The 27,757-nt window shown below is 39.9% G+C and overlaps 1 protein-coding gene and 1 pseudogene across 1 annotated transcript in view; both read right to left on the bottom strand.

Moving 5' to 3' along the window:
- Positions 1 to 2,926: 2,926 nt before the first annotated feature.
- Positions 2,927 to 11,133, bottom strand: LOC147637232 (uncharacterized; annotated as a pseudogene).
- Positions 11,134 to 26,463: 15,330 nt separating this feature from the next.
- LOC147637229 (SNF1-related protein kinase catalytic subunit alpha KIN10-like) overlaps positions 26,464 to 27,757 on the bottom strand; it is an 85,275-nt gene continuing 83,981 nt past the window's right edge. Inside the window, exons 9-11 of the mRNA XM_086800845.1 lie at positions 27,471 to 27,599; positions 26,934 to 27,200; positions 26,464 to 26,837 (exon numbers count right to left, since the gene is read on the bottom strand). Of these exons, the coding sequence (XP_086656971.1) occupies positions 26,724 to 26,837; positions 26,934 to 27,200; positions 27,471 to 27,599 (510 nt within the window). The 3' untranslated portion in view covers positions 26,464 to 26,723. The remainder of the gene's footprint in view (positions 26,838 to 26,933; positions 27,201 to 27,470; positions 27,600 to 27,757) is intronic.

Genomic DNA, 27,757 nt, shown 5'->3' with positions numbered 1-27,757 from the left:
CTTGTGCGATGTCCGCGAGCCCCTTACCACTTCATAGTAACCTAGATAACAAAATGAAAGACCCCAAAACAAAAGAAAACAAAAGGGGGTCAGTATCAAGCGATTAGGGGCTTATGTGATGCATGCGAGTTCCCTACCGCTTGATACTAACCACTTGTGTATAAAAGGAGAGACATGGGGGTAAATACGAGGCCATATGGATCATGGGATCAGTACCAAGCGGTAGGGGGATTACGCGATGTCCACGAGCCCCTTACCACTTCGTACTGGACCAGATAACAAAATGAAAGACCCAAAAACAAAAGAAAACAAAAGAAAACAAAAGAAAACAAAATCAAAGCGATTAGGGGCTTACGCAATGCTTGCGAGTTCCCTACTGCTTGGTAATGACCCCTTGTGTATAAAAGGAGAGACATGGAGGTAAATATGAGACCATATGGATCACAGGGTCAATACCAAGTGGTAGGGGGCCTACGCGATGTCCACGAGCCCCTTATCGCTTCGTACTAACCCATATAACAAAATTAAAGAAAAGGGGGTCAGTAAGAACAAGCTATAAGGCACTACAAGGAAACCTGTTTTAGCAATGGCGATGACAACAGGGGAGCTCAATTCCACGACAATGGCAACAGGGGAGCTCAATTCCACGACAATGGCAAGGCACATGTTATATGATGGCGATGGCGATGGAGATGGCGATGCTGTAGAGGGATGACAAGAAGTTCAGAGAGATCGATGCTAAGGGTTTAGGATGGGCAGAAAGCTCGATGTCCCCAAGGAGATTCGGGCCGTTTTAGACCCACGTGGTGGTCTTAAGGGGTCACACGTGTGGTGTGTCCTATTCATAAGTGGCATTATAAGGTCTCACGCATTTATAAGCCATTTTACCCTTCATATATGGCCAACGAAAAATTGAAGGGTGAATTTTTCAAAATCCCCTTGTAATGCCGAGGTAATGCTTAGGGAAAAAACGGCATAATAGAATTAACCCTCATTAGGAATTTTTTGGACCCAAAAAGGGCCTCCTAAGGATTCCTAATTTTAAGGGATTAGAGCTTAAAAAGCTAGGCTTAAGGGAGACAAAGGCTATGATGACCCCTATTTTTTGCCTTGCCACATCAGCCATACCCCCCTAGTTTCACTTTTTAAAGGGAATATTCTCATACTCTTTCTCTTACTTTTTGACTTTTCTCATACTTTCTCTCTTACTTTTTGAAATTTTTACCTTCACTCTCTACAAATTGAATCTTTCTTGTCAGTTTGAAATCTCCTTTCTCATTAACTCCCACCATATCTCCCTTCAACATCAGCAAAACATTCTCGTATTTAGGTGGGCCCCAAAAAGCGATTTTTTTTTATTTTTTATTTTTTTACATTTTGAGGTGGAAAAAGCACCACCCAACCAATATGTATGATGAAAATAAAATTTTCCCTCCAAAAAGCTTGTAATTCAAGGGTCACGTCAGAAGCTTGTCAAGAGCCCTTGTCAAGAGCCAGTACATCCATAACTAACTGTCAGGTCCCCACAACCCCATAAACATAACTAACTGTCTACATCCATGAGATCCCGAAATTGTGGGGACCCCAAAAATTATTATTTTTTAATTTTTCTCATAAATGTAATTTATTGATGAAAAACTCCATGTTAGTATATTTGTATATCAAAAATATCATTTTCTACTTAGAAAAACGGATTTGTGTTAAACCTGCAAACAGCAAAGTTTTACAGTCTCTCTCACTCACTCCCTCTCTCTCTCTCTCTCTCTCTCTCTCTCTCTCCCTATGAGGTTCTCTCTACTTTAGAGAGTAAGTCCCTATTGACATTTCCCTCTTCCACAATCATATAGATATATTTATTAAAGTAGGATAAACTAATGCTTGTTTTGTTGACCTTTCAGATGTCCTCGAAAGTTTGCATTGGTTGTGAAACACCTATTGTTAGAGCCAAATCTTATTCAGGCCATGAGATATCAAAGGATAAAGGTGCCAATCCAGCGTGCAGATGTCAGCTGTGGATGGAGGACATGCCTTAACGCATTTCTGTTGCTAAATTTTTTTTTAAATATTCCTGATGTAAGTGAAGTTTATAATCTACATCTTCATCATCTAACGTAGCTATGAGGTTTCTGATAAAATATTTTCCTTTGTGTACAGGAACTTAATCTGCACAAACATAAACAATTGCATGTTAAACAATTTAGGATAAAAGTTGTACAAAGAATTATTTTGGTGGTGCATGATCGTGCAGAAAAGGAGATAAGATAGGAGGAGATTCCGCAAGGGAAGCCGAAGAGCGTAGGTGTTAGCAAGAAGAACAATACCAAAGGGAAGTTCAAGCCCACCAAGCTGCTATCGCGAGATGAATATGAGAGGTGCACAGCTAAGGTGGATGAATGGGTAGTATCCAGGAGATAGGTTGAGCTGGAGGCCTAGAGGCAAGAATAAGAGGCTAGCAGGCAAGGAGAGGAAAGATTGCGGGAAGAAATGTCAAGAGCGGGAGAGAGCCTTCATCTAAGGCCAACCCAATCACATACACATTTACATTCATCACAGACACCTCGCCATTGCCCTTGAAATTATCCCATGTATATATACACAAAGTGACAAACATGTAAATTTTTTGGAATATATGCATACATAAGCTGAAATTCCATTGATATTGAATATTTTTATCTCTTTTTTTTTTCATCAGAAACATGTCAAGTATGAACACAAAAATTGAATGGCATACTATTGTACACAGCTTCATGTACCTCAGAGGATAGGACAAACAGATTTTTGTTAAACTGGTTGGGTGTGGGTCCATTGGAAATTTGATTGCTCGTACAAGATGCATCGCTTTCAAGGTCTCCGACTTGTCATCCCACAACTCGTAGGTTTGCTCGTCTTTAGGTGCATAGAAGAACCCTTTCACAATAAAACAACCTCATGCAATGGCATTCCCCCATCCGTCCTTCGTAGGTCCCTTGCAGAGTTCTTTCGTCTTTGTGCATTTCAAGATGTAGAAATCCACATTCTCTGGATTTCCTTTTTCAACTGTCACTGCGAAATTGTCTCCTACAAGAAGGACATCACTAAGGGTATCATGGTGCCCTTCGTAGGTGGCCTCCTCAATGTTTGCGATGTTAACATCAATGTCAACATTGTCTTCTTCTTCAGTGCCATCTACCAATGGTTCAAGGGCAATGTAGTCCCAGCTATGAATATGCATCTACGCCATAAGTGTTCCATACAATTACTATAGTAACATGATAACCGACGCACCCTCAATGCTATTGGATTGTGCTGAGAGTATGCAGAGACTAAATGTAGGGATCTTGTGTTTGTTACAGCCTTGACATTCCATGCCTCATCTCTATCTATATCACCCAACTTTATCTCCCAAAAGACTACTAACGTACCGAGCTTGTGATGCATATGTGGACTCGGCTCCAGTGGGTGAGCATTTCTTGCAAAAACTTTACGACATAGCACCATTAGGCTTGAGTTGTTCATGAGTTAGTGCTCTCTTCAATCACCACAACCCCTGCATCGTCGTGCTCTCCCTTTCCATGACCAGAGCCAAAGAAATTCCAAGTCATTTGCAACCCTGTGATGGTAGTATACCTGGAAACAAAGTAGAAAGGCCTTTTTGCTTTGAATTGAGACGAAGCACCATCAGACCAAGCCAATGACATTGTAGGGGAATACCAAAGGGTAATACCCAATTACAATGTAGCATGAAACAATGTTGCACAAAATGGGTATCATGCTTCTCATCATCAGAGATATAAAAGTGTATCGTTTTGTGGATGTCACCTACAATGCGAAAGTATGTAATATGCACAAATATGGACACTTGGCTTGAATACCAGTGCATTGACTATATCTCATTTTGCTTCTTAAAAGAGTAATTCTCAGAAAAGTCTACAATAGATATTACCACATCTTTGAGAAAATTGGACAAGCATTCTTTGTATTGCTCAGCTTGCCACCTGTACACAAAATTATGTTTGATATGTTAAAAGTACAGCAATGTGATGAGCTATGGTGGATCAAATGCTAGAATCAACATCATTAACAAAGAGATTAGATAATGATTAAGATGTGAGCAATTAACTGATAGCTTAATGAAGGCATGGATAATAAAAACCCAGCAAGTTCTCATTAGGCCAATGCCTCAATTTATAGAGTTTACATCCAAGCATCTAATCCCACTGATTTCTCCTTGATTCTCTCCACCTCTCCTAGAATATCTCCACACTTCCTAAATCTTCTCATGCTACTCTTTATCCTCTCTCAGTAGATTCTTCTCACCTTTTCACAGGTTCTCTCACATTTATAGATTCTCTTTTATAGCCTCTAGTTAAGGGCTTGTTCCTGCACACACCCTATTCACTTGTATATTTCAACACCTCCCCTCAAGTGAATAATCCTAGCACACCTGGACCCTATACCAAGTTTCCCTCTTACTTGATAGTCCACAACCAGTGCCTAGCACACCTCCCCTCAAGTGAACAATTCTAGCACACCTGGACCCTATACCAAGTTTCTCTCTTACTTGATAGTTCGCGACCAGTGCCTCAAGTCCCTAAACTCATAGTCCTTGACACTCTCTCTCTCTATGTGTCCAAGGCTACTACAAGTGCCCGCCGCGACCTTGACTAAAGTGCTCACACATACATCTACCACATGGCTCGGTGGCTCAGAGGTGGTTTTAGGGCAGGTTACATTAGGTTGTGGGGTCTCTCTCTCCCTCTCTCTCTCTCTCTCTCTCAGAGATTTTCACATGGCTCCTCACTCTTTGGAGCCTCACATCTTCTCTTGTCTTCAGTCTTCTTGTCGTGTGGCAGCTTCTCTTCACGCGTCCATGTCTTCCTCTTCTTTCAGTCTTCTTGTTGTGGCAGCTTCTCTTCTCATGTCCATGTCTTCCTTCAATGCTTCCTCTAGCTTTTCTTCTTGGTGTGGATCTTTCTCTTGGAGAGAGATGTTCTTCTTCTTTCATGGCTGGGGCCATGAGCTTGTCTGTTAGTTCTTGCTCCATGTGAGCAACATGTTTTAATGTTTTGTTGACAGTTCTTTTGGGATTTTGATGTTTATCTTGTATCATTATACAATGCAAACCCAAATCTATGCGGGAGGTCTTACCTCTTGCCTTATTTTGGACAAGGACAGTGTCTGATCCCATTTTTACACTGATGTAATGTGCCCAATACATAATGCATATAGCATTCATTCTTGTGCACATTCCCAAATGCAACTCTGGTTGTGAATAATATTGAATTTGAGTGTGATTTGTAGGCACTAACCAAGGGGTGAATGCAAAATGATGATTACCACAAATTTATCAGCATAATTTTATCAGAAATTACATTAAATCAAGGGTAACCAATTTGTACGAAATGGTTGGAGTATCAAACCATCTCCGATTTTCAATCTAAAGTTATAGGGATCTGTATCAGATACTTAATGGTTAATTTGAACCCTTAATTGTACTTAAAAATAGTGATTAGCATTGATTAATCATTGATTAGTAAATTAATCCTTTATTTTGGTGCAAAAAATAGAGTATACGGGGAGCCCAGATCTGAGGCCTTAGAGTTCAAATGAGCTCAAATGATTTCAAGGCCATCAATAGGAATTAGTCTAGTAGAGGATTAAGCCATGAAACACAAGATTTGACCAAATATTGAATGCTTAATCTCTATTTTACCAAAGTCACCTGCTGTTGCAGATTTGATGAAGAGCTTGGATCTCACTGTAGACTTGATCAAATCAAATTCTGACTTCACCACCTTGTAGAGCATGCTTGAAAACCCCTGGAGCCAAGAGGAATTAGATCAATTTGATTTGATGAAGTAGAACTCTCATATTTTCTCCAAAAAAATGGTGCCTGCAAATCAGCGTGGAACTACTGCATTTCTTGGTGGTTTGCGCTTCTGATTAGCTTGGTTGGAGCACCACTGAAGTAGCTATATATGGCTAGAGAGGCTTGAGCTAATGTGGCTCCTGGAGGGAGATCAAGCCCCTCCACTCGCTGGGGGTACATAAGGCTTCTTGAAAATAACTAAAAATTGATTATTTTTTAATTATCTACTAATCCTAATTAACTAGATAATGGGCTCATAAACTTGATGGATTCTAGGCTAGGCTCTGATACCATGTTAAAATTACACCAATGTGATGAGCTATGGTGGATCAAATGCTAGAATCAACATCATTAACAAAGAGATTAGACAATAAGATATAATTGAGCAATTAATTGATAGCTTAATGTAGGCATGGATAATCAAAAACCAGCAAGTTCTCATTAGGCCAATGCCTCAATTTATAGAGTTTACATCCAAGCATCTAATCCCACTGATTTCTCCTTGATTCTCTCCACCTCTCCTAGAATATCTCCACACTTCCTAAATCTTCTCATGCTACCCTTTATTCTCTCTCAGTAGATTCTTCTCACCTTTTCACAGGTTCTCTCACATTTACAGATTCTCTTTTACAGCCTCTAGTTAAGGGCTTGTTCCCGCACACACCCTATTCACTTGTATATTTCAACATGATAAACTTTTCGAGTTGGTCGTTGAACATTTGATTCAATGCCTTGCATGACATTTACTTGTGTATTAACTCTTTCCTCTTCTTTGTCTTGCCATCATCAGTGGTTCCACATTCTATGTCCTGAAAGATCTTCACGACAAGCTGACCAACATATGTAGATTTCGCTAGACAAACTGCTATGTTTTGAGGAACACAGAAAATGCAACTCCCCATCAGACACTTCAAATCATGGACAATAGTACCTTCAACTTTGGGACATAGGATGGACTCCCATGCGCTTGTGATTTTCTTATAGGACTTTTTTGCAACCTTGCACCCACCTGGCTGAGAACCCACATTACAAATGACACAATCACATTGATATGCTTTGCCATGCAACCCAAAAGTAGATCCTCTAATTTGGTTCAAGGCATCTTTTAAGAATGACATCTGAACATGTGTTATACAGCAACAAGTGTATCGATCCTTAAGCTTGTGCACAAATTATGGCTTTAATTTCTCGAAAGCTCATTGATGAACTGGTGCCTATGGATGCATCTCCTTAAACAACAAATATAGTTCAACTTGCAATACAAAACCATCATAGTAGCAAGTTAAACATTTGGTTTGAAAGTAGTTTGTAGTTATAGGTTCCTAGGTGTATGCAGTATGTTCACCAAAACCGGCATCTTATTGGTTTAACACCAATATCATATTATTTCAAAAATGGTGTTGTCTAAAGCAAAGCTGATCTTTACCTTATATCTAATGCATGTTGCATAGAGCTAATGTTCCAAACGGTATACCCGATACAAAAAACTAGTATCATATGGCCACCCCAAGTTCTTCTTCCGGTCTTTACTCGGTATCACACCATTGTTTAACCGATATAATACCGATTGAAAAATTTGCTAAATACAAAGTACATTAGAGGAGACCATGCTCTTAAGCAAGTATGATAGTAGTGTTTAACTGACAGAGTGGTATTTTCCCTATCAATAATGTTAGTTGTATACAGCTATCATTCCACAACTAGTATAATATTGGTTTGGGAGCGGTATGATACTGGTGAAAAGCCTGCTAAGCTTGTTTTTGCTCTAGCCTGTGTATACAACTTGTTTTTGATTAGGTATCTTACTAGTTTAACACCAATATCTTACTAGTTTTACACCAATTTTCTTGGTTTTGTTTATTTCTGCCCCAAGTTGAAAACCGTTTAGAACCATGCCTTGCCTTGTGAGGAAAGATGGTTTCTTTTTATTTGATAGATTTTCTAGTCCTAAAATTCCCCAAGTAGTCCAAGAGCTATAGGTTGACTGACGAAAAATCTGACAGTCAGAGACATAATACACAGACACATGATAAAAGAAGAAAACAACGCACATACGAGGATGATAGAATCATAGAAGAGTAGAGAATTTGGCATTTGTTTGTATACCGGTTGGAAACATCTAATCTAGTATTTGAATCTATATTGAAGGAATATGTAATGTATAAAACCACACCAAATCAGCACAGGTGTTGTAGCATGGGTTGTTTCTGTTACCTAAGATTAATCGAGAAGGTGTATCGAACGACATAAGATTTTCTACGAAGGCGCTTACGACATACATCCTTTTTTTGGGTGAAACACAAGTATGGCTTAACCAAAAATTGAAAACAAGCTCTTTCATCTCATCTCATTGATTATGCCTACTGTATGGGCTTGCCGATGGCATGAAGATAATGGCAAAATACCATCAGCAGAGGTTTGCAAACGCTCTCTAGCTGCATAGAAATTACATGTGTATGTTCAACTGCCTTAAAGCATCTGCAATATTAAGAGAGGATATATTTGTGCCGATGCCATTCATAAGAATAATTAGAATAGACCTTTTAAGAAATAGCTCCTCGGAGTTTCTAGGCACTTTCACTGCTTCAAGTGTATTTCATATGCCCTCTATTAGACTTGTCTGGTTCCATATTGAAAAACTGTTGGAAATTTCCTTCATGGAGCGATGTTGGAGAACCTGAGATAATATATCAAACCTCGTCTTCTCGTCTAGACCCTTGGTCTGCTGATTAAAGTATTGAACAACGTCGTTGCATATTTTTGACGCTTCTGCCCGTTTGCACCATGACTTGCATTGTGCTCCTGTTCTTCTTGTACCTTAGACTTCATCCTTGTGCATTTTTCTTGCTTCCTCTGTGCATGATAATCCTTGATTGCATTGGCAGAAAACTTTATGCATGACTTACAACCCTCTACACAGGCTGAACTTTTACATATGCCTCTAAATGTTTGGGAATCTATGATGGGTGCAAGGTCCATGCGTATGTGTGTGTGTCGGTGTGAAACAATAGTAAGGGGCCTACAATAGGCATAGAGAGAGAGAGAGAGAGAGAGAGAGAGGTAAACAACAAGGCAGCAAAAGGTTTAGGGTACAGAGGAGATGGAAAGAGACATAGTGGGTAAGCGAAGAGAGAGAGAGAGAGAGAGAGAGAGAGAGAGAGAGAGAGAGAGAGAGAGAGAGAGAGATGGGAGAGGTGGCGAAATGAGTGCACCACGAGCTGCTTGTAACTGTTTCTTGTTTTCAAGCTTTTCAAACGTACAAAATGTGGGAGAAAATGAGGGAAAATGGCTTTTCCAAATGTCTAAAAACCAGTTTAAAAGCCATGTCTAGGACATAGGTTTCAAGTCCGCTGCCTTCAACAGTAATGTTATTTTTGTTCTTCCTTGCCACTTGGTCCCCAGGTTTCAAACCTGATGATGTTCTCCAATACTAGTGCCCTGTGTGGGTGGACTTCCCAAGCGTGCCCTACTTTTTTTGGGATCAAACAAAAGATATTGTAGCAGCGTTGGGCAGGGTTTTGCATGTTCCCAAACATGGTGTCCATGAAGGTAGAGCCTCTAGGAAAGCATGTATTCTCTAGGATAGAAGATAGGAATTTGATCTGCATGGATGCCCTGTGGTTATTGAAGTTCACTTCCATCCTTTCCCCCCAGACTCCTATTACAAGTGTAGAGACCTTGGGCATTTTGCTAAGGATTGCCAGGCTGATCGAACCTAAACAGATGGCTGAGAAAAGCCTGGGTAGTGACCCTAACCACAAAAAATCAGGCCTCGATGAAGGCAATAAGCAAATCCCTACTAAATAATAAGGACAACACCTTATAGAAGATCCCTAATGCCCAAGCAGAAGCCTGAGAGAGTTGGTGAGGGTTCCAGCAACTCTGCCAAACATAGAGGCAAAGAATCAGATGATTGGAAGACTCCCACTGAAAAGAGGGCTGAGAAAGGGAAGATTCTGGCACAAAGGGACCCCCTGTAAGAAAGCACTGGAGAAGATGGGATCAAAGAGCAATATCAAAAAGGAAGCTAGGAACAAGGCCAAAGAGTTTGTTGTCCAGTTGGAGGGAGGGAATCAAGACATTATCAAACAACTAGATGGGAACCATTGTTGATGCGTTCTCACAAACCATTAGGGTGGCCTCATGATGGAATATAAGAGGTCTATGCTCTTCTAATAGATAGATGTATGTAAGAAACTTTATCAGAGGAGAGAACCTAGACATCCTCATGCTCCAGGAGACCAAACTGGGAGAAGAGCCTCTAAATATTAGAGGTTATGATTGCATCTCTCTAGCAATTCTAGTAGGGGATTTGGTGGCTGCATGCTACTGGTCAGGAACAAATTCAAAGTGCAAGACATCCACAGGAATCTCTCAGGCAAGCTATTGAAATGCCAGATCAGTTTTGATAACACCCAATTGGTTATGGTATGTGTATATTCCCCCAATCAGAGGCTGAAAGGAGACTTCTGTGGGAAGATATCTCTGCATTAGAATCTGACACACCTTTGCTTTTTGGTGGAGATTGGAATTGTGTAGGTGTAGTTGACAACCCCCATAATGGTACTAGAAATGGAGCTCTATCTAGGAGACTGGACATAATGTATGTGTCAGATCAAGGCTCCTGGCTAGGACATGACACTGAAGGCAGAGTGATGTATGGTCATGTAGTCTCATACCACTTTCCAATCCTTGCAAGCTTTAGATGTAAGGTAGTGAGAAGAACCTGTAGAGGACCCCTAGCCTTGAAATTTAATGTCTCTTTTTTGTAGGACAAGAAATTTTGTGAAAAGATGAAGGAGGTGTGGCTACGTGCTAAGGATGCTTTCCTCTGACCCATATGTGGTCTGGCAGTCAGGTATGCAACAAGCAGTAATTGCTCTTGCTAGAGCAAGAAGGTAAGAAGAGGGATAGAGACAAAAGATATGATGTAAGGCAGAATATGCTCTCAAATGTGCCAGACATATATGCTTTGAAAACAAGCAAGATTGCATCATGATGCAAACTATGAAGGATCTGGAGGATTACATAAAAAGAACAAAACTTCAGAAAGCTAAAGCAACAAGGATACAAACTGGTCTGTATTGGCTTAAACTGGGTGACACTCTTAGTAAGATCTTCTTCAGAGCTCTATGAACCAAGAAGGACCTAGACTTCATAGCAGCAGTTAAAACCCCTGAGGGTAGAGTGACAACCTCAGAAGCAGTTAAAACCCCTGAGGAGGGTAGAGTGACAACCTCAGAAGAAGAGATCAGGAACTCTTTTGTGAACAATCTATCAAGCATAGTGGGCAGCGCTCATACAGTTGGGACTGATTATGAGAGTAAGCTCCATAAGTTTCTAGAGCCTGTGGATAACTCCATTATAGAAGACAAGAGATTGGTGCTTGGTAGACCCTTCTCAGTCAATGAGATTGAGTATGCATAGCTCCCTTAAGCATGTTGAGTGAAATCTAACTAAGCTAAGAACCTCTATAATAAAACAAGGCACTTCCTCTATACAATAATGCTTCGAAAACTAGAATCACACAAAGAAGATATAGCAATAATAATGTAAAACCAAAGGAGTCAGAAAAATTATGTTTGATCCAATGAAAGGCAAAAATAAGCTCACACACTTAACATTAAGGAGGCTAAATAAAGTAAAAGAAAATGTGGAGTGGGAAGGCAAGGTTCAAGAGGCTCAAGTCGTGAAATTCATAAACAAAAAGATATATGATATGTGCCAAGCAATTTCAAGGATTAATTTATCAAAGGAGTCACAAAATTTATGTTTGATCCAATAAAAAGCAAACATAAGCTCACACACTAAACATTAAGGAGGCTAAATAAAGTAAAAGAAAATGTGGAGTGGGAAGCCAAGATTCAAGAGGCTCAAGTCGTGAAATTCATAAACAAAAAGATATATGATATGTGCCAAGCAATTTCAAGGATTACTTTATCAATTATTTATATATATAGCTTATGAAGAACAAGTCTACTACATAGTAGAGGAAAAACTAGGAGTATCCTATGAGATAGACCTCCTAAGGTGGAGGAGGTAAAACTTCATAAACTAGACAAAATCACAAGTCCAATTTTCATTACAAAAGACGAACCTAGGAGAAGAAAAGTTTCTATTGGAGTTATTGCACAAGTACCAAGACTTCTTTTCATGAAAGCACACAACATATAAGGGGTGCCACTTGAAGTTATTAAATATACCACGAATGCATTGCATGAAAGTACACAAGTACCAAGGCTATTTTGCATGAAAGTACACATAAATATAAGGGGTGCCACTTGAAGTTATTAAATATACAATTCTTCTCATAAATGGTGTACAACCATATGACCATTCAAAAGTATGCACAATTTAGAAAGGAAAGAGATTTAAAATCTAATAGATGGTAGATTCATTTATGACATAGAACATACAAAGTGGGTTTTGCATCATAGTGAAAAACAATGGCAAGAGATAAGGGTATGCATTAAGTTGGAAAACATTTATAACCACCAATACAAACACTACCCTCCCCTTGCATAGCAAATGTCTTGGAGAGGGTGGCTAACAAGGAGGTGTACAACTTCCTTAATGGATTTTTTGGGGATGTAATCAAGTACTCATTGATCCCTCATATTAACATAAAATAGACTTTTCCACTAAGTGGGGCATCTATGCACACAAGGTCATGCACTTTGGCTTAACCAATGTCCGCATAACCCTCCAAAAGACTGAAGAGTATGTTTAAGGGTTACCATCAATATTTCCTTGAGGTTTTCCTTGATGATTTATGTATCAATTTGATGAGAAAGTCAAAAAAGATCTAGCAAGCATGAAAATCTTACAAGCCCTCAATTATAATATTTCATGTGCATATTGATGGATCAAGCTATGCTAACAGATGCATGTTGGCACAACCCAAAAAGAACTTTCTTAAAAATTTTGCTAGCTTTTGTAGAAATTGAAGAAATTTTCACAGAGGTAGAGCATTCTACAACACTTGTTGGTTTGTGGATCATCGACAATGGAGCATCTTGACACATGACCAATAAAAAGGGCTAAAATAGATCCCTATACATCCAATAGGGGAGTTTATCCAGTTAGAATGATGCCAAATGCATAGGTACTATTTCTTTTATATCGAGTACCATCAAAAGACATATGTACTATTTATTTTATGTTGAGTAACTATGATACTAATAAGTTATCATCATATGTCCTCTATGTACCGGCTATCAAGCCTAATCTACTCTCCATTGTGACAATAATAGACTATGACCTTAGGAACCACTTAGATTGGGCTAGTGTAGTCACTTGGATGATGCTAGCAACAATGTCATTGGGAGAGATACATAACACAACAATCTATATGAATTGTCAGTCTTTTTTGTCCAAGTCGATTCATGCACTAGCAAGCTATGGCATGAGACATTTGGACACTTGGGTGTGTGGTCTTGAAAGACATGCAAAATTTTAGGATTGTGGCACACATCTATCAACATTTTTAGAGATGCCAAATGCATATAAAGCTTGTATGATGAGGAAGCATCATCAACAAACCCTTTTTGCAGCAAGAGAGTAACAACATAACAAAGTCTTCTCTAGAGTTTGTACTAAAGAGAATTCAAAAGGGGAGAGGGAGAGCTTGAGTTCCTTGTAAGCAAACACACACACAAGAGAGATAGATGTCTAAATTTTCTTCTATCTTCTTCTCTTCTCTATAACTATAAACTAAAGAGATAAGAGTACACTCTATAAAGAAAAGTACTCCTCTACTATAACATAAAATGGTTGGTCCATAGTGTGAACCCAATTATATGAGCTGGCATTATAACTATGCCATACTCTAGTAATCCAAATGTAGTTGTCACATAGCCTATTATCCACTGGTGGCATATCACCCATAACCTCACCAACCATGCCAATGGCATAACTGAGGGAACTATTACCTAGGTAGGTCATTAATGTCCACAGTGTAGTCATTTATATGGTAGTGATGTGTGGACATAGGCTAATAATGGGCTAGGCCACTTTTCCCTCTTTAGGAGGTTTCTCCCGTTGAGCGTATGTACACACTCTTATGAGTGTGTGTAAGTGACCTTATCATGTCACTTCACTTGTACTTCACTCTCATTCTTATCAAATCTACTTTGAGTTTTATGCTTCCATCTATCTCTTCTTGCTTTTTGCATCTGTGTGTGTTACTACTTTGATCTCCACTCCAGCAATTGGTATCAGAACAGGTTCTCTTGGCTCTCACCCCCTTCTCATCTTCTTCTTGAGCTGCTCTTTTGTTTGTCTCAAATTGAACTATCCTCTTAGTTGGAGAAGGTATACCCTATTGTGTGTTTACAACATTTTTGCATATTTTGGACACATTTCAAGGGTTGCTCGCCTGCTTTAAGGGTTTCGCAGGTATCTCAAGGCAGTGCTAATTCAGAGTATTTTTGTTTGATTTTGGGTATTCTTCACAGTAGAAGCAACATTTGGTATGAAAATAGGGCCGTTGTTATCTTCGAGATTATCTTCAACAACTTCAACAACTTCAACATCATCAACATTATCAACGATTTTTGCATTCCTGCTAAGTATCATTTCCACACTCTAAACTCTGCACTCTGTAACTTTTTGTACACTTTACAGGTTTCCTTCCTTATCTCATCAGTGATCTACTAATAGCAACCAATATCGGTTACATTTAGTGGGCATTAATAGTATGTGTAAGCAGTTGGGATATTTGCATTTTGTGTCAGCAGAGTTAGTGTTTTATAAGCTGAATGGCAGGAAGTGATGTATTTGGGATGATTTTCATCTCGCTGAGGATAAGCTTGACATGACCAACTACCCGTTGTGGTTCTATATGATGTTCCAAAGGGATTTGGAATGTTATTATTGGCATTGAGGCATGGAGTGTCTTAACTATCACAATAGCATAGTACAATTACTTTGAATGGTGATATGAGTTCTAATGTAATTGTGGCATTCACCTCTACATCTCCCATAGCGGAACAAGCCACAGGTGGGATGGCAAGGATGCACATACACATGCATTAGTGGCATTTTTAGTGAAAAGGACCATTATTCCTCATATTCACTCATGTAAAACTACAAAGCATACCTGGGATGTGCTTGTTGCACTTTGTTAAGTGCATGACGAGGAACAAAAGGCCTACTTATGCAAGCAACAGTTAGAGTCTGAGCATATGAATGAGGGAGATTTAATGGATTAGTCCCTCACAAGAATTAAAGATCTTAGGGAGTACTTAATCTTGTATTGATGAGGCATATATGAATAGTTATTTGGTGTCTACTATTCTCATAGCTCTATTGGATTCATACCAAGATTTTGCATCTACTTTTGATGAGTTAGTTTGTAGAACTCTTGCAAGAAGAGCAATCTCGGCAAAACTGAACTAGTATGCATGTAAGAGATTAGGCTTTTGCTGCCTATGTCAAATTGATGAATCCAATAATGCAAAGTAGAAGGATTAAGCTTACTATCATACTTCCTGACGAATGTCACCTTCTCGGAGACTATTGTTTCTTTGTACTGATATACACGATAGGTAACATGACATTAATGTCATGGCTTTCAAAATAATGTCCTAGCTGGTTCATGGGGTCTTTTGGCTATCCTTGGGTTTTGGGTATGGAAGGAAAGCACTCAATTTGGCATGGATCATCTTCCTCCTCTACAAGTTCAACTATATGGGCTCTTAGATTCCTGTTCATATAGCTTGATATGTCTCTCACCAAAGTTGACAATTTCCTTGCAAAAAAAGATCTTATCGAGATGACTTGAGGATAAGAACAGTTGTGAGGCCTATTATGTCCTATAGAAAATATTCACACTCACTTAGAACTGGGCTTGGACTTGCAATCATGTAAGGAACGTGCACATTAACTGTTCCTCAGATGTGGTGCCACTTATATGACCAAAATGAACTCATCTCGCTAATCACCTCGGAGAAAATGTTTTGATGACCCATGGAAGGACAACTCTTACCTCTCCTAGTGATTCCTCTATCACTTAATCTAGCATTGTGGGGTCTCGTTGGATTGGTTCTTAAGGCAGAGGATCCCACCTAGATTTTTCTATGATCTCTCACATATTTGATCAGGGCCTTTGGCACACTCTAAGGTTCCCTCACAGTTTTATGATTGGCACTAGAGTAAGGTCTAGGATATGCTTAGGTGTGGACTCAGTGGTTTGTACTTGACCCCACCACTTACTTAAGGATAGACTCTAATTCATCCAACACACCTTCCTTACAAGATCTTGGGTGCTCCTCCTCCCATTCGAGGTTAGGGTTTTATTAGGAAGATTTGTGAAGTCTATGGGCTTCTTTTGTTTGTTGGGAAGAGCTAGTATGAGTAGGAGATCGCTTGATGTTTCTGCAAGGGAGGTAGCTTTGGAACTCTTTTCCGAACCACTTTCAATGGTCATGACGTCGTCATCCTTGACACAACCAATCGTGCATTATTCTTCTGCATACTCATTGATGTTTTCTTCCATTGGACCTCTAGTTTTGGGCCTCTAGTTTTGTGGCTAATACAACCTTTGGATCTTACACCTTTGAGGTGGGAGATTGGTCTTTCTGCTTATTTATAGCCTTTGATGTTCCCTTGGCTATTGCCTTCATCTTGTATCTCATCTTGGCTTACAGCCTTGTGCTGGCATTAAGGGGGATTGTATGAATGAGTCATACTCAACAAGTTTAAGGCTTTGTAAAGGTGGCTAGTAATGCTTCTTATACAACTAGGGGGATTGTTACTTTGTTGGGGAATAGTCACAATCATTATAAGCATGATAATGCTAATAATCCTTATAAGCATGATAATGCTAATAATCCTTATAAGCATGATTGAATCCATGAGCCTCCATAAGGAATGATATTGGGAGTTGGAGTGCCTTGAGGACTCAAAGGATTTGGAGCAAGGTCCTTGTGAGAAGACTCCACAATATGGTATGGGACTTTGCATCAAAAGTGATGCATTAATGGCCTATGTACTATATTATTGAGATCTCTCACTCTTTATTACACCATGGATTCAAACAAGGAGGGATAGTATATGGCTAGAGCTTATTCTAAGTACCCATAGGGATCATCTTGATGCTATTAGTATGGGTCATCTTGTTGCTCATAAGACTTATAACTCTCTTATTCATGGATTTAGGTTTCTGCAGACCAGGCAACAGGTAGAGTCATCCAGTACTGCTACAATTCTTGGAGGAATCAGTTGAGGTTGTAGAATTGGAGGTGGATATGACAAATGTGGGAGTCTATACATATGACAACTATGGTAGCCTACTAGAGGAAGGTATTGGATCTTATGCCGACTGAGGAGTGGCTGGTGAGACTGGTAAAACTAATATTTGTTGTGGTGCAGTAGAGTCTAACCTGTCAAGTTCCCTTGGTACCAATAACGATTTATGTCATGATTCCAATGGAACTGGCCGTGAGCATAATATTGTTACTAAGACTTAGCAACAACAGACACCCCGTGCTTATATGGTTTCAATAAATTTCACACCAAACCATCTCTCTCTATGGGAATAAGTATGGGTGTCCATCTTTAGGAACTGGCTAAGGCTAAGGTTGCCCTTGGTATTTAGCCATGATTATATGGTTTCAACAAATTTCACACCAAACCATCTCTCTCTATGGGAATAAGTATGGGTGTCCGGATCACACCTAGCTAGGCTCATGAATTTTTTTATATGAAATAGGCTCACAGATTTTGATTTTTATAAATAGGCTTACTTAAGTTATGGATTCCAAGTAATGCATGGGACTCTAAACCTATTGGGTAATAATTATACTTAATACTCCAATAGCAAAGGACACAATTTTCCTTATAATTTATTCCTTATACAAATTATATAATAAGAAAATATTTATAGGGCATGAGTAGGTGTGTCCTTATATAAGTCTACAAGGCAGTTTTAATTGGTTAGTGCAATATTAGGTTTACTTACATCTAGACTCATCGCTCACCTCTCTAGACTCACAGCTCTTGTGTGCAAATTCACAGCTCACCTCTCTAGATTTATAGCTCATGTATGCAGATTCACCGATCACACCTACCTCTAGAATCAACTCACAAATGTAGACTCGTGGGTGGCTCATGTCTTCTGGTGGCTCATAGTTCATATCTATTGACTCATGGGTCATCTCTACAGTCTCATGGCTCACGTCTACACACTCACATCTACTAAACTCATGCATGTTTTTCACTTGACTGTGGACTCATGTCTCCCAACCCAAGAGATGGTGTGGCCTAAGTTTTAGATTTTTTCGGTGATTTTTTGGCTTGATTGGAGTGATTAAAGTTCATAATTCTAATTAATAGTATTTGTGTGTTTTTTTATTTATTTTGGTTGATTTTATAAAGCTACTAATTCTGAAAATTACAAAATCCATCAACAAAAATCAACTTTCTCACTCCAAATGGAGCTCAAAGCTTGTGTTTTATGCTAAGCTATTTCTTGACTCAATGAAATAAGATTAAAGCCTTGTGGGCTTTAAAATCATGAAAGTCACCAAGAAAATAAGGGTTTTTTCTTCCAAGATATATAATTAGAATGACCTAATGTATACAAGCTTCAAAACAAAATCAAAAGCAACAAAACTAACACATCCAAAGCTCCAAAACCATATATTTTTTGGAATATGAACTCATAATTAACACCAAGAAATATTAGGTGATCAAAATACTTTGGAATGGATGTAAAAATGGAGCTAATCCCTAGGATAGTCCCCGTCGGTGGTGCTAAATATGTTTAAGAAAAAAGCTTACCTTAGCCTTTGCTGAATAATCAAGTGTTGTTTGGTCTTTGTCTTAAGAGCCAGAAATGTAACTTCCTATACTGGGTGCGCTAGCTCGTCCTTCATGTCCTCACTTTGTTGTCACATGAAAATTCTTTCTTTGCTAAGGGGGTGAGAAAAGAGCTTCAATTACCTTGTTGGACATGAGGAGAAGCTCAAGAGAAGGTTACCCACACTATGGATCAACCACACAAGAGGTGGATAGAGAGAGGAAGAACATGTAGAGAAGGTTACCCACACTATGGATCAATCACACAAGAGGTGGATAGAGAGGAGAAGCACATGTAGAGAAGGTTGCCCACACTATGGATCGATCATACAAGAGGTGGATAGAGAGGACATGAGGAGAAGCTCAGGAGAAGGTTACCCACACTATGGATCAACCACACAAGGGGTGGATAGAGGGGAAGAACATGTAGAGAAGGTTACCCGCACTATGGATCAATCACACAAGAGGTGGATAGAGAGGAGAAGCACATGTAGAGAAGGTTGCCCACACTATGGATCGATCATACAAGAGGTGGATAGAGAGGAGAAGCGCATGTAAGAGAGGTCCTACAATCAAACCTATCTAAGCAAGTATCCATTTAATAGAACATAAATGTAAGCAAGAGTAGATAAGTATTCTATTGTAAGGAAATGAATGCGTATTGCTTAATGTCAAAATTGACTTACATACAAATGATTGGCTTTCTCACTAGTTTGGATAAAACTTAAAAATAGTCTATTGGCACTAGTTCTAGTCTTAGGAAAAAATGTAAATAAAGTTTATCATTTCCCCATTTAGCATTAAGCTCAGGATAAGGCTGCTTTATAAAGTCTAATAGTATCTTACAAAAGATGGGTTTCAATTATACGCAAGTAAGATGGAAAAACTCCTTCAAATACGTGAAACCATATGGACCTGCGAAGTTTAATAGTGGTTCTCTCTCATACGAGGTGGGTAGAGAAGAAGCTAATGAGAGGGAGAAATCTACACTCAAACATATTCAAAAGCAATAAAACCATCAAGCATGCCAACAAAACACAAGCAAGCAAGAGCATAGAAGAGGGAGAGCTCACAAGTATTCTACTACAAGGGAATGAATGTGTATTGCTTAGTGTTAAAATTGACTTATATACAACAACAAATGACTAGCTTTCACACTAGGTCAGATAAAACTTTAAATAGTCCCGAACCACTAGTTATAGTCCTAAGCAAGTATGTACACAAAGTTAGTGACTTCCCTATTTGGCATTAAGCTCAAGATAAAGCCTCTTTATAAAGTCTTAACATCATCTTACAAAAAAGATGGGCTTGGGTGTAAGATGGGCTTGGGTGTAAGATGGCAAAGCGTCTTACAATAGAGGTTAGGTGGGTCAAACCATGTTAACTTATAAAGTGATTTAACATACCCCCTTTCCTGATGGTCCATGTCCTCACATCACCAAGCTTGGGTGGTGAAGATGTTGTCGAGCCTTGAAGCCTTGAAGAGGTGGATGGTCAAAGATATAGTTGGTGAAGAGACCGATCCACATGCTTTGACATGGATTTTGGTTGGCCCAAAGTATGTAGAGACTATAATGTGGGAGTGGAAATGATGCAAGGCCTCATCTTTGAGGTTGTGAGTTGGTTGGGTATGTATAAGGAAAATGGCCCGTGTCTTTGCTTTGCGAAATCATATGCCACACAACCACCTTCATTTGATTGGAAATGTTTGATGGTGGTTAGAATTATTTGGTATGGCACGGTATGATTCCCAAATCTCATGGTGGTATCAGATATTGGGCTACTATGGTGTTGCTTGTGGCATCTTTAGTGGTGAGGTTTTTGTTATGATGGTGAAGATAGTCGAGGAAGAGGTAAATAGTCCAACGAAGACTGTAAGGATTTGTTTACTTCGAAGATATTTGGAGGTCTTGCACAATTGAAGAGAATCTAAGTGATGGGTCATACCATAGACTAGGCTTTCTCCCACCATGCCCCCCCTCCATCCATAGATGTACCTAGACGGATTTTGAGAAGGTATCATGTACATGCTACCTATTGTGAGTTCTTATGTATGCAAGATGTGCCTCTGAAGTGTGAAGCCCTTTTGAGTAATTCGTGCATGGGCTCTGAGGGAAAAAGGTGTGTCCATGTGTGTTCTCCTCCACTAGAAAAATCCAACTCTCTTTTTTTAATTATTTTTTTCACTTTTCTCAACATTTTTTCACTTTGGTTGAGAAAAGATTGAGGAATGTATATGTGAAGATGTTGTCATTTAAGGGTTTGGTTACCAAATAGAGTGGGAATGCAATACCACTTGTGCGTGCATCTTTCAAGGGAATACCACGATCCCCCCATCTAGAGATGTACCTAAGATGGCTGTTGGAGACAAGGCTTGTTGGTGCAATCACACTTTGCACTACTTCGGCTTCAAGCGTGGTACAATGATCTTTGGTTAGTCTCATAGTCTTGGTAAATTGATCAAGGAAAACCATTGTGTACTTCTTTGAAGTGTGTTTGGTTGAGAGGTTGACATTAGTGGTGTATCTGAGCTTGGCGAGACGGATGGCGAGGCATATTCACGTGGCAAGGCTAACTTGGAAAAAAGTTTGGATCAAAGTCATTACCATTGTGTGCCAAATGCAGAGCACTCTTTTGTCACACAAGGCTCCATATTTTGTTAAGCTTTTGTCATCTTCCTTTTTGTTTGATTTTTCCTTGTCTTATTATCTGTATCAGATTCTACGTCAGATGTACCTACTGCACCTGGTTGCACTACCACTGACCACATTCCAAAGGTCTTTAGCAACCAGTACATGCCTCATCATATAGGACCACAATGGGTAGTTAGTCCCACATCAAGTTTGTCCTCAGCACAGCAGACAATATGTTGAATACACACTACTGTCAGCCATGACTTTCTACCAAATGCAAAATCTTTCAACACACTGCAAGTACTCAGTATTCACTGGATGCAATCCTGGATGGCTGCCAAACTGTCTGAATCACCTGCAAAGTGTATGAAAAATAACACAGAGTAGAGAATAGAGTGTTAATGGCAAAAGTATGATGGTCGATGTTGTTGAAGACACTGTAGATGCTGCTGCACACCAAATCTTTGCTGCTACACAGCCCAAACACCCAAAATCAAGCAGAACCAATCCAAAATGACGCCTCTCCAGAACGTCTACAGAAACCTTGCGGTGACCAAAACGCGACCGAAACGCGCTTCAATCACATCGTAGACCTCGAAAATGTTGTATACTTTGTATACAGCACACTACAATATACACCATCTCCTAATAAGAGGGTATCTCAATGGGAGACAGAAAAATAGGGTCGTGAGAGGAGGGAGGCAAACTACTAGATCAAGTGTCAAGGAAGCTAGCTCTGATACCAATTGTTGAAATTAGGGTTAGGTTTCAACAATGCACACACAAGATAGAGAAGCCTGAGAGTACACAAACTCACTAGAATAGAATGAACAAATGTGTGACAGGTACAAAAGATAAGTACACACCCTAAAATGAGTAGATAAGAGGGTGTACATACGTACGGGAAAAAAAACCTCCTAGCGAGGGAAAAAATGCCCCTGCGCTCCTAAGTGTGTTCACACACATCACTACCATATAATGCTACACGCATGAAGTTTAAGGCTTCCGGTTTAGCTTGTGGACTTAATGAGCAAAGCCAAAATCTGCTTGTCCGTCCACGGCAAAAGCTATGACACCACCTATGCCGGCTTCAATGGTGCTTGATTAAACTTTGGCCTTCCAGCTTGTGAGTTAGTGTTGCAGTGTGGCGCATGGGGACGTTGTAGGATCATGGTGGATCCCTTGAGCCACAAAGTTTGTGAGTAGCTCTCTTGGGGGTTTGACACCATAGGTGGCTCATCTTTGATAGGAACAAAGTTAGGTATGACCACTTCACGCGAGCCTGGTGATTCCTCATGTTGCTTGGTGTCCATGAACTCTTTTGAATCCTTCGGAGGTGGTGCGACACATGAGTTAAGGTGGAAGCCACTTCTTCCACATTGACTCATTCCTGCTTAATTTTTAGGGATGGCATCGCAAGCATGGCTTTAGGTCGCCACTCCATCTTTGCTTTGGCATTGGTGGATGGCATGGTTGGCATTGTTGGATGACTTGGTTGTAGACGCTTGTAGTGCATGTTCTTTCAACCTTGGAAATTACATGTAGGGGTTCCCTTCTTCTAGGAGCTCGGATCCAGCAAGGTGTTGACTACTAGGATCAAACTGTGGTTTGGGATTGTCACTTGACTCTCTTTGGTTTAGGAGATCGTGGTACAGCCTTGAGCTTCTAGCATCTTGACGGGGATCCACGGTTGTGGGTAAAACTTTGTTGTTTGAGGCTCGCTTAGCAAATTTCTACAATTAGGCTTCTAGCTAAATGGTCTTTGCTTAACATAGTACCTTCCTTGGCTAGCCAAGGTACTCTTGGGTATCCAGTTCTACATGGTGACCTCCTTAAAGGGGTGTGGTTCTCCGTCTCTGTCATCAAGGTTTTGGGGGTGACCCATGTGTCTTAGCAAGAGGAGTGTTGAGTGTTAGGTGATACCAAAGGTGATGGCCTATAAGACAAGTCTTGGGCTGTTGAAAGGTGCTAATAGGTGTGCTCACCCACCAAAGGTATAGTAATAATCACATCCATTCCCACCTAAGGATGATGCTTTCTTTCATTGTATCTACAAGGGTAACATAAAAACTTGTAAGACACATAATTAGTTCCAATGTAAAATTCTACTTCAAAACAAGTAATGGGTTATAGATTACAAGTTGTTTATTCCAACGAGGGTAGTTGTAGATCGTATGAGGGTGGGCGGCCTAATGAGATCCACGTCTCCCAAAACAATACGTTGTTGTGACTAGCCTCGATGTCAATACAATGCAAGCAACGTAGCTAGGTTGTCTTTCTGGGGGAACTTTAGCTCAAGACAAGGAGATTCCACTATTTTTTTCCCCTATTTCAGCTGCACTGTGAAGGTCAACTTTGTGTACAAGGATTTGTACGCTTGGGGTTCTACGACCTCTTCGAATCCCTTTTTGTTAGTGGACAAATGCCTTGAGGCATGCCCTCTATTTTGCATTGTCTACCTCTCTTTTCTCCTCCTTTTTCTTGTGGATTTGATAGAGCATATTGTGGATGTAAGAGGTTCATAGTAGTATTTCAACTTTCTACCATTGAAATAACCCTGCATCTCAACCCTATCTAAGGTCTCTATCTAAGGAGAAATTTATGTGGCTCGGTAGGGACCTTGGCCTGTGTACTTGGAGTTTCTGTTTAGTGTTCTTGGCATTGTACACGAGTACTATTTCTTCCAATAAGTTGGTCGTCAAACCACTGTGGTGCACCGTAGTTTTTCAAACATCGATAAATCCATAGTTTTATTTCACTTAGTTTCTCTAAGGCAACTAGCCTCTTTGTGAGAGATTTTAAGATTCTCTCACTGCAATTCCAAGGCTTGAAACCAAGTGTTCCATTGCCATGACCGCATCAAGCCGAAATTCAATTTAAAAAAGACATCGAGGCGATGCCAAAGTGCAACTTATGCTCCCATCGCTTCTAGATGTCTCTACTACCTTTGTGAGAACGCTTGACAATGTCTTGTTTGTACTCTTGGCTTAGCCATTCACTTGAGGGTAGTATGCACCACAATGAATTCTGAGCAAAAACTCCACTTCATAAAAAAAAATGTGTCACTATATCTAGCGATGAATACCCAAAGAGAGTAGTCACATTCTCATAAAGGAACTTGGCTCGCATCAGCTTTGTGTAACTTTGGTCTCAGTCTATTTGGCGAAGTAGTTGGTGGCAACTATGATAAAGTGCATGTGGATTCCCTTCACACCTAGGCTAATGGGCCCCACAAAGTCTAAGCCCATTTTTAAAATCGTTGTTCTAAAATTATGGGAGTTAAGAATATACGATCCTTTTCTTAAACCATGACATTCATTGCAGTGCCTACCAAATTATGTTGCATCTTCAAAGAGTGTAGGCCACCATAGTCCGACCAAGAAAACCTTACAAGTTGTCATGTTCCCGACAAAGTGTCCTCTACCGATGCCAGAGTGGGCTTTTGCTCAAGAATAGCAACAAAGCCATCTTCATGGATGGCGCTTCTCATGGTGCCTTCTTGACTCTTCTTGTAAATCATTCCCGCTACTATCGCTTGATAGGGCCACCTTCTTAATGAGATATTTGGTTCTTCCCTTCTTGATGGGACAATTTATTGGAAATCCATTAGCCAAGAAATGGACGATGTCTTCACTTCATTCTAGTACATGGTCAATGTGGAACAATGGAGCATCGAGAAAATCATCTCAATTCCTATATGAAAAGGTGATCAACATGAACATGCATGGACCCCTTTCTCACGACCGATGGTGAAGTCGAACTCCAAAAGAATTGCCGAGTGGTGATGCATCCCATGGTGCAAGGCTTCTTCACTAAATAAAGCAAGGCTTGATGGCAACAGAGAAAACAAATTTTGTAGCCAAGAGATAGCATTTATATTTCTTTACAGCGTACACCGTGGCTAAACCCTCCCTCTTAGTGGTGGTGTAATTACATTCAACATCATTGAGTTGACAGCTAGCAAAGTTCACAAGGAAACCCATGTTATGCTCCCATGGTTGTGGTAACACACATCCAATAACAAATGCTAAAGTATCAATATATACACATGAAAAATCAAATCCCAATTGACAGCTAGCAAAGTCATAGTGAAACCCATGTTATGCTCCATGGTTGTGCTAACATGAACAAATGCTAAAGCATGGATATGCACACAAAAAATCAAATCCTGATTGGGGATCTCAAGATGGGTACGCTTACTAGCCTTCTTTGGCTTTTCGTACACCCGTTGACATTCATCTGTCTATTCAAAGACAATAAGGAGCTTATACAAGGTATACAAGAACATAGATCTTATGTAATACCCTACGTGTCCCATGAATGAAGCTTTTTCTTCGGAGGCTCTCTAACATGCTGCCAGTGTAAGGCAAAGGATAGTGATTGCAAACTGTAGTGACATTAACTTTTTTTAGGTTAATTCAATCTCTAAGCTTGCTATTCTTCTTGGAAACGATCACTATTAGTGACAACCACTCGATGTTCTCAATCTCATACACAAACTCCCGCATCGATGATCTCATCTAGCTATTCTTTGAACATTTTTCCGTACCTGGAACTCATGCGGTACGCTCTCTATTTTCATGGTTTTGCATCTAAAGTTAGAGGGATGGTGTGCCCCACCACTTTCGGAGGAATTCCTTTCATGTCAGTGTACTCCCAAGCAAAAACATCCTAAATTTCTCGGAGAAAGGCTATCAATTCTCCTTGTTGCTCAGGGGTGAGGTCTTTGGCAATGAATACTAACTTAGGTTCTTCACTAGAGCCAAGGACGTTTACTTCTTCGACCTAAGGGGGAGTTTTCTTGCCGAGCTTTTTGGTAGAATGTTCACTCCAAATCCTCCATCCAAGATAACTTGAGATACTACCTACCGCCTTAGCGCTGGGCTTCACCAGGCACCCCAACAATCCTTATCGAGGCCAAGAGTTTGAACCTTGATATCTAATACAATTATATATTACTCTTAAAAAAAACACCTTCAATGAGCTCTAACCCGGGTAGTTGCAAGGCAAGTCCCATGTTCCCTAGCATCATAAGATAGGAATACGAATACCACACCCAAAAAAAAGCACATACGTTAAATGTTTTTTTAAAGACCAAGGAGCAAAATCCGACTGCATGAGTCGTGTTGTTTCAACTAACCTGTGTACATACTCTATTGGGCAATACTGGTAGAACAAAATGATATGTAAAGACATCTCCATATTATGTATGCATGGTCAGAGCATATAAATTGCCTATATGCCACACAGAGCACTTCCGATAGTACACTTTGTGGTTCTCTTTCAAATAAGGGCAATTAAGGGGCACACAAGGCCAAATAAGGGCAACAGATTTACTGCGCATATAAACATTCAAAAAGCAACCAACACGGCTGCCTAGTGATATCATTGGGACAAGACGATTAGCTATTAAGGAATAATCTTTCAACAAGCCATGGTTGTTAGAGTACACGAAGCTCAGCAAGAAAAGATGCACAAAGGTCCAGAAAGAGGAAGTGTGATCCTTCAATCCTTTGCAAGTCAAGCAAGTACTTGTCCTCCTTGGTTTTGTACAGCTGCAGAACCACAAATTTTACACAGCATGTAAAGCCTTTCAATAAGATGTTTTCAAAGCTAAAAAATGAGGCTTTGTCGGGATTTCTCATATATACCTGAACCTCAAACTTGACCACCTCACCATCATCTCTCCTTTTGCCATGATCCATTCCTGCACCCACAAAGTGGTTTCCCTGCAATGCTCTTGGGCCCATTTGAGTGTCTGTAGCACCTTGAAGAGCAAACTGGTCTCGCTTGTCCTTGGGAGGAGGGGGGAGCCAACGGCATTTCATATTGTAATGTCCAATCTTTTTCCAGCAGACAGTCAGCTCTTGCAAGGCCTTCAAAACCTCTGCCATGATCTCCCTTGGATGTGCATGTGACTGGTGAGAGAAAAAAAAAGTCAATACCAGGGTTCAAAGAACTGTTGATAATGATCCACCCACACATAATGGGCATCCTTCCAACATTCTGCATAGATGTGATCAAATTGTCATTTAACCATTGAATGGATCCTAATGTTGGAGTCTCCTCTTTATAATTGGTGTAGATAGTCACAATAAAGCTGCTTATTTCTTACTAATAAAGACTCTAGTAGAAGCACATTTCGGAGCCATCAGCAAAAAGTGGTGCATTATGCTTATAGCTTTTACCTGAAGGCCCAAGGCCCATTTTCTCTCAGCCTGGAATCGAGGTAACCTGTTGCCGATCCAACCACTGTCATGCATTCTCATGGAAATAGAGCCCACCTGATCTACAGCCCTCAATTGTGACCTGTCCACCTGCAAAGAATTGTGATATTCATTATATGACTGTGATTTTCATTATATGACTAAACAAGAGGATATATTCTCTAGAAGGGCCTGCCTTTGTTTTCTTTTTTGTGTTGGGGGGTGGGGCAGGAGACATTAACGTCTACAAAAGACCCGAAGGACCTATG

Source organism: Cibotium barometz, chromosome 7, assembly GCF_041138505.1.
Source record: "Cibotium barometz isolate CiBa-2024 chromosome 7, ASM4113850v1, whole genome shotgun sequence".
Lineage (NCBI taxonomy): Eukaryota > Viridiplantae > Streptophyta > Polypodiopsida > Cyatheales > Cibotiaceae > Cibotium > Cibotium barometz.
This window is presented reverse-complemented; position numbering and strand designations above follow the sequence as displayed.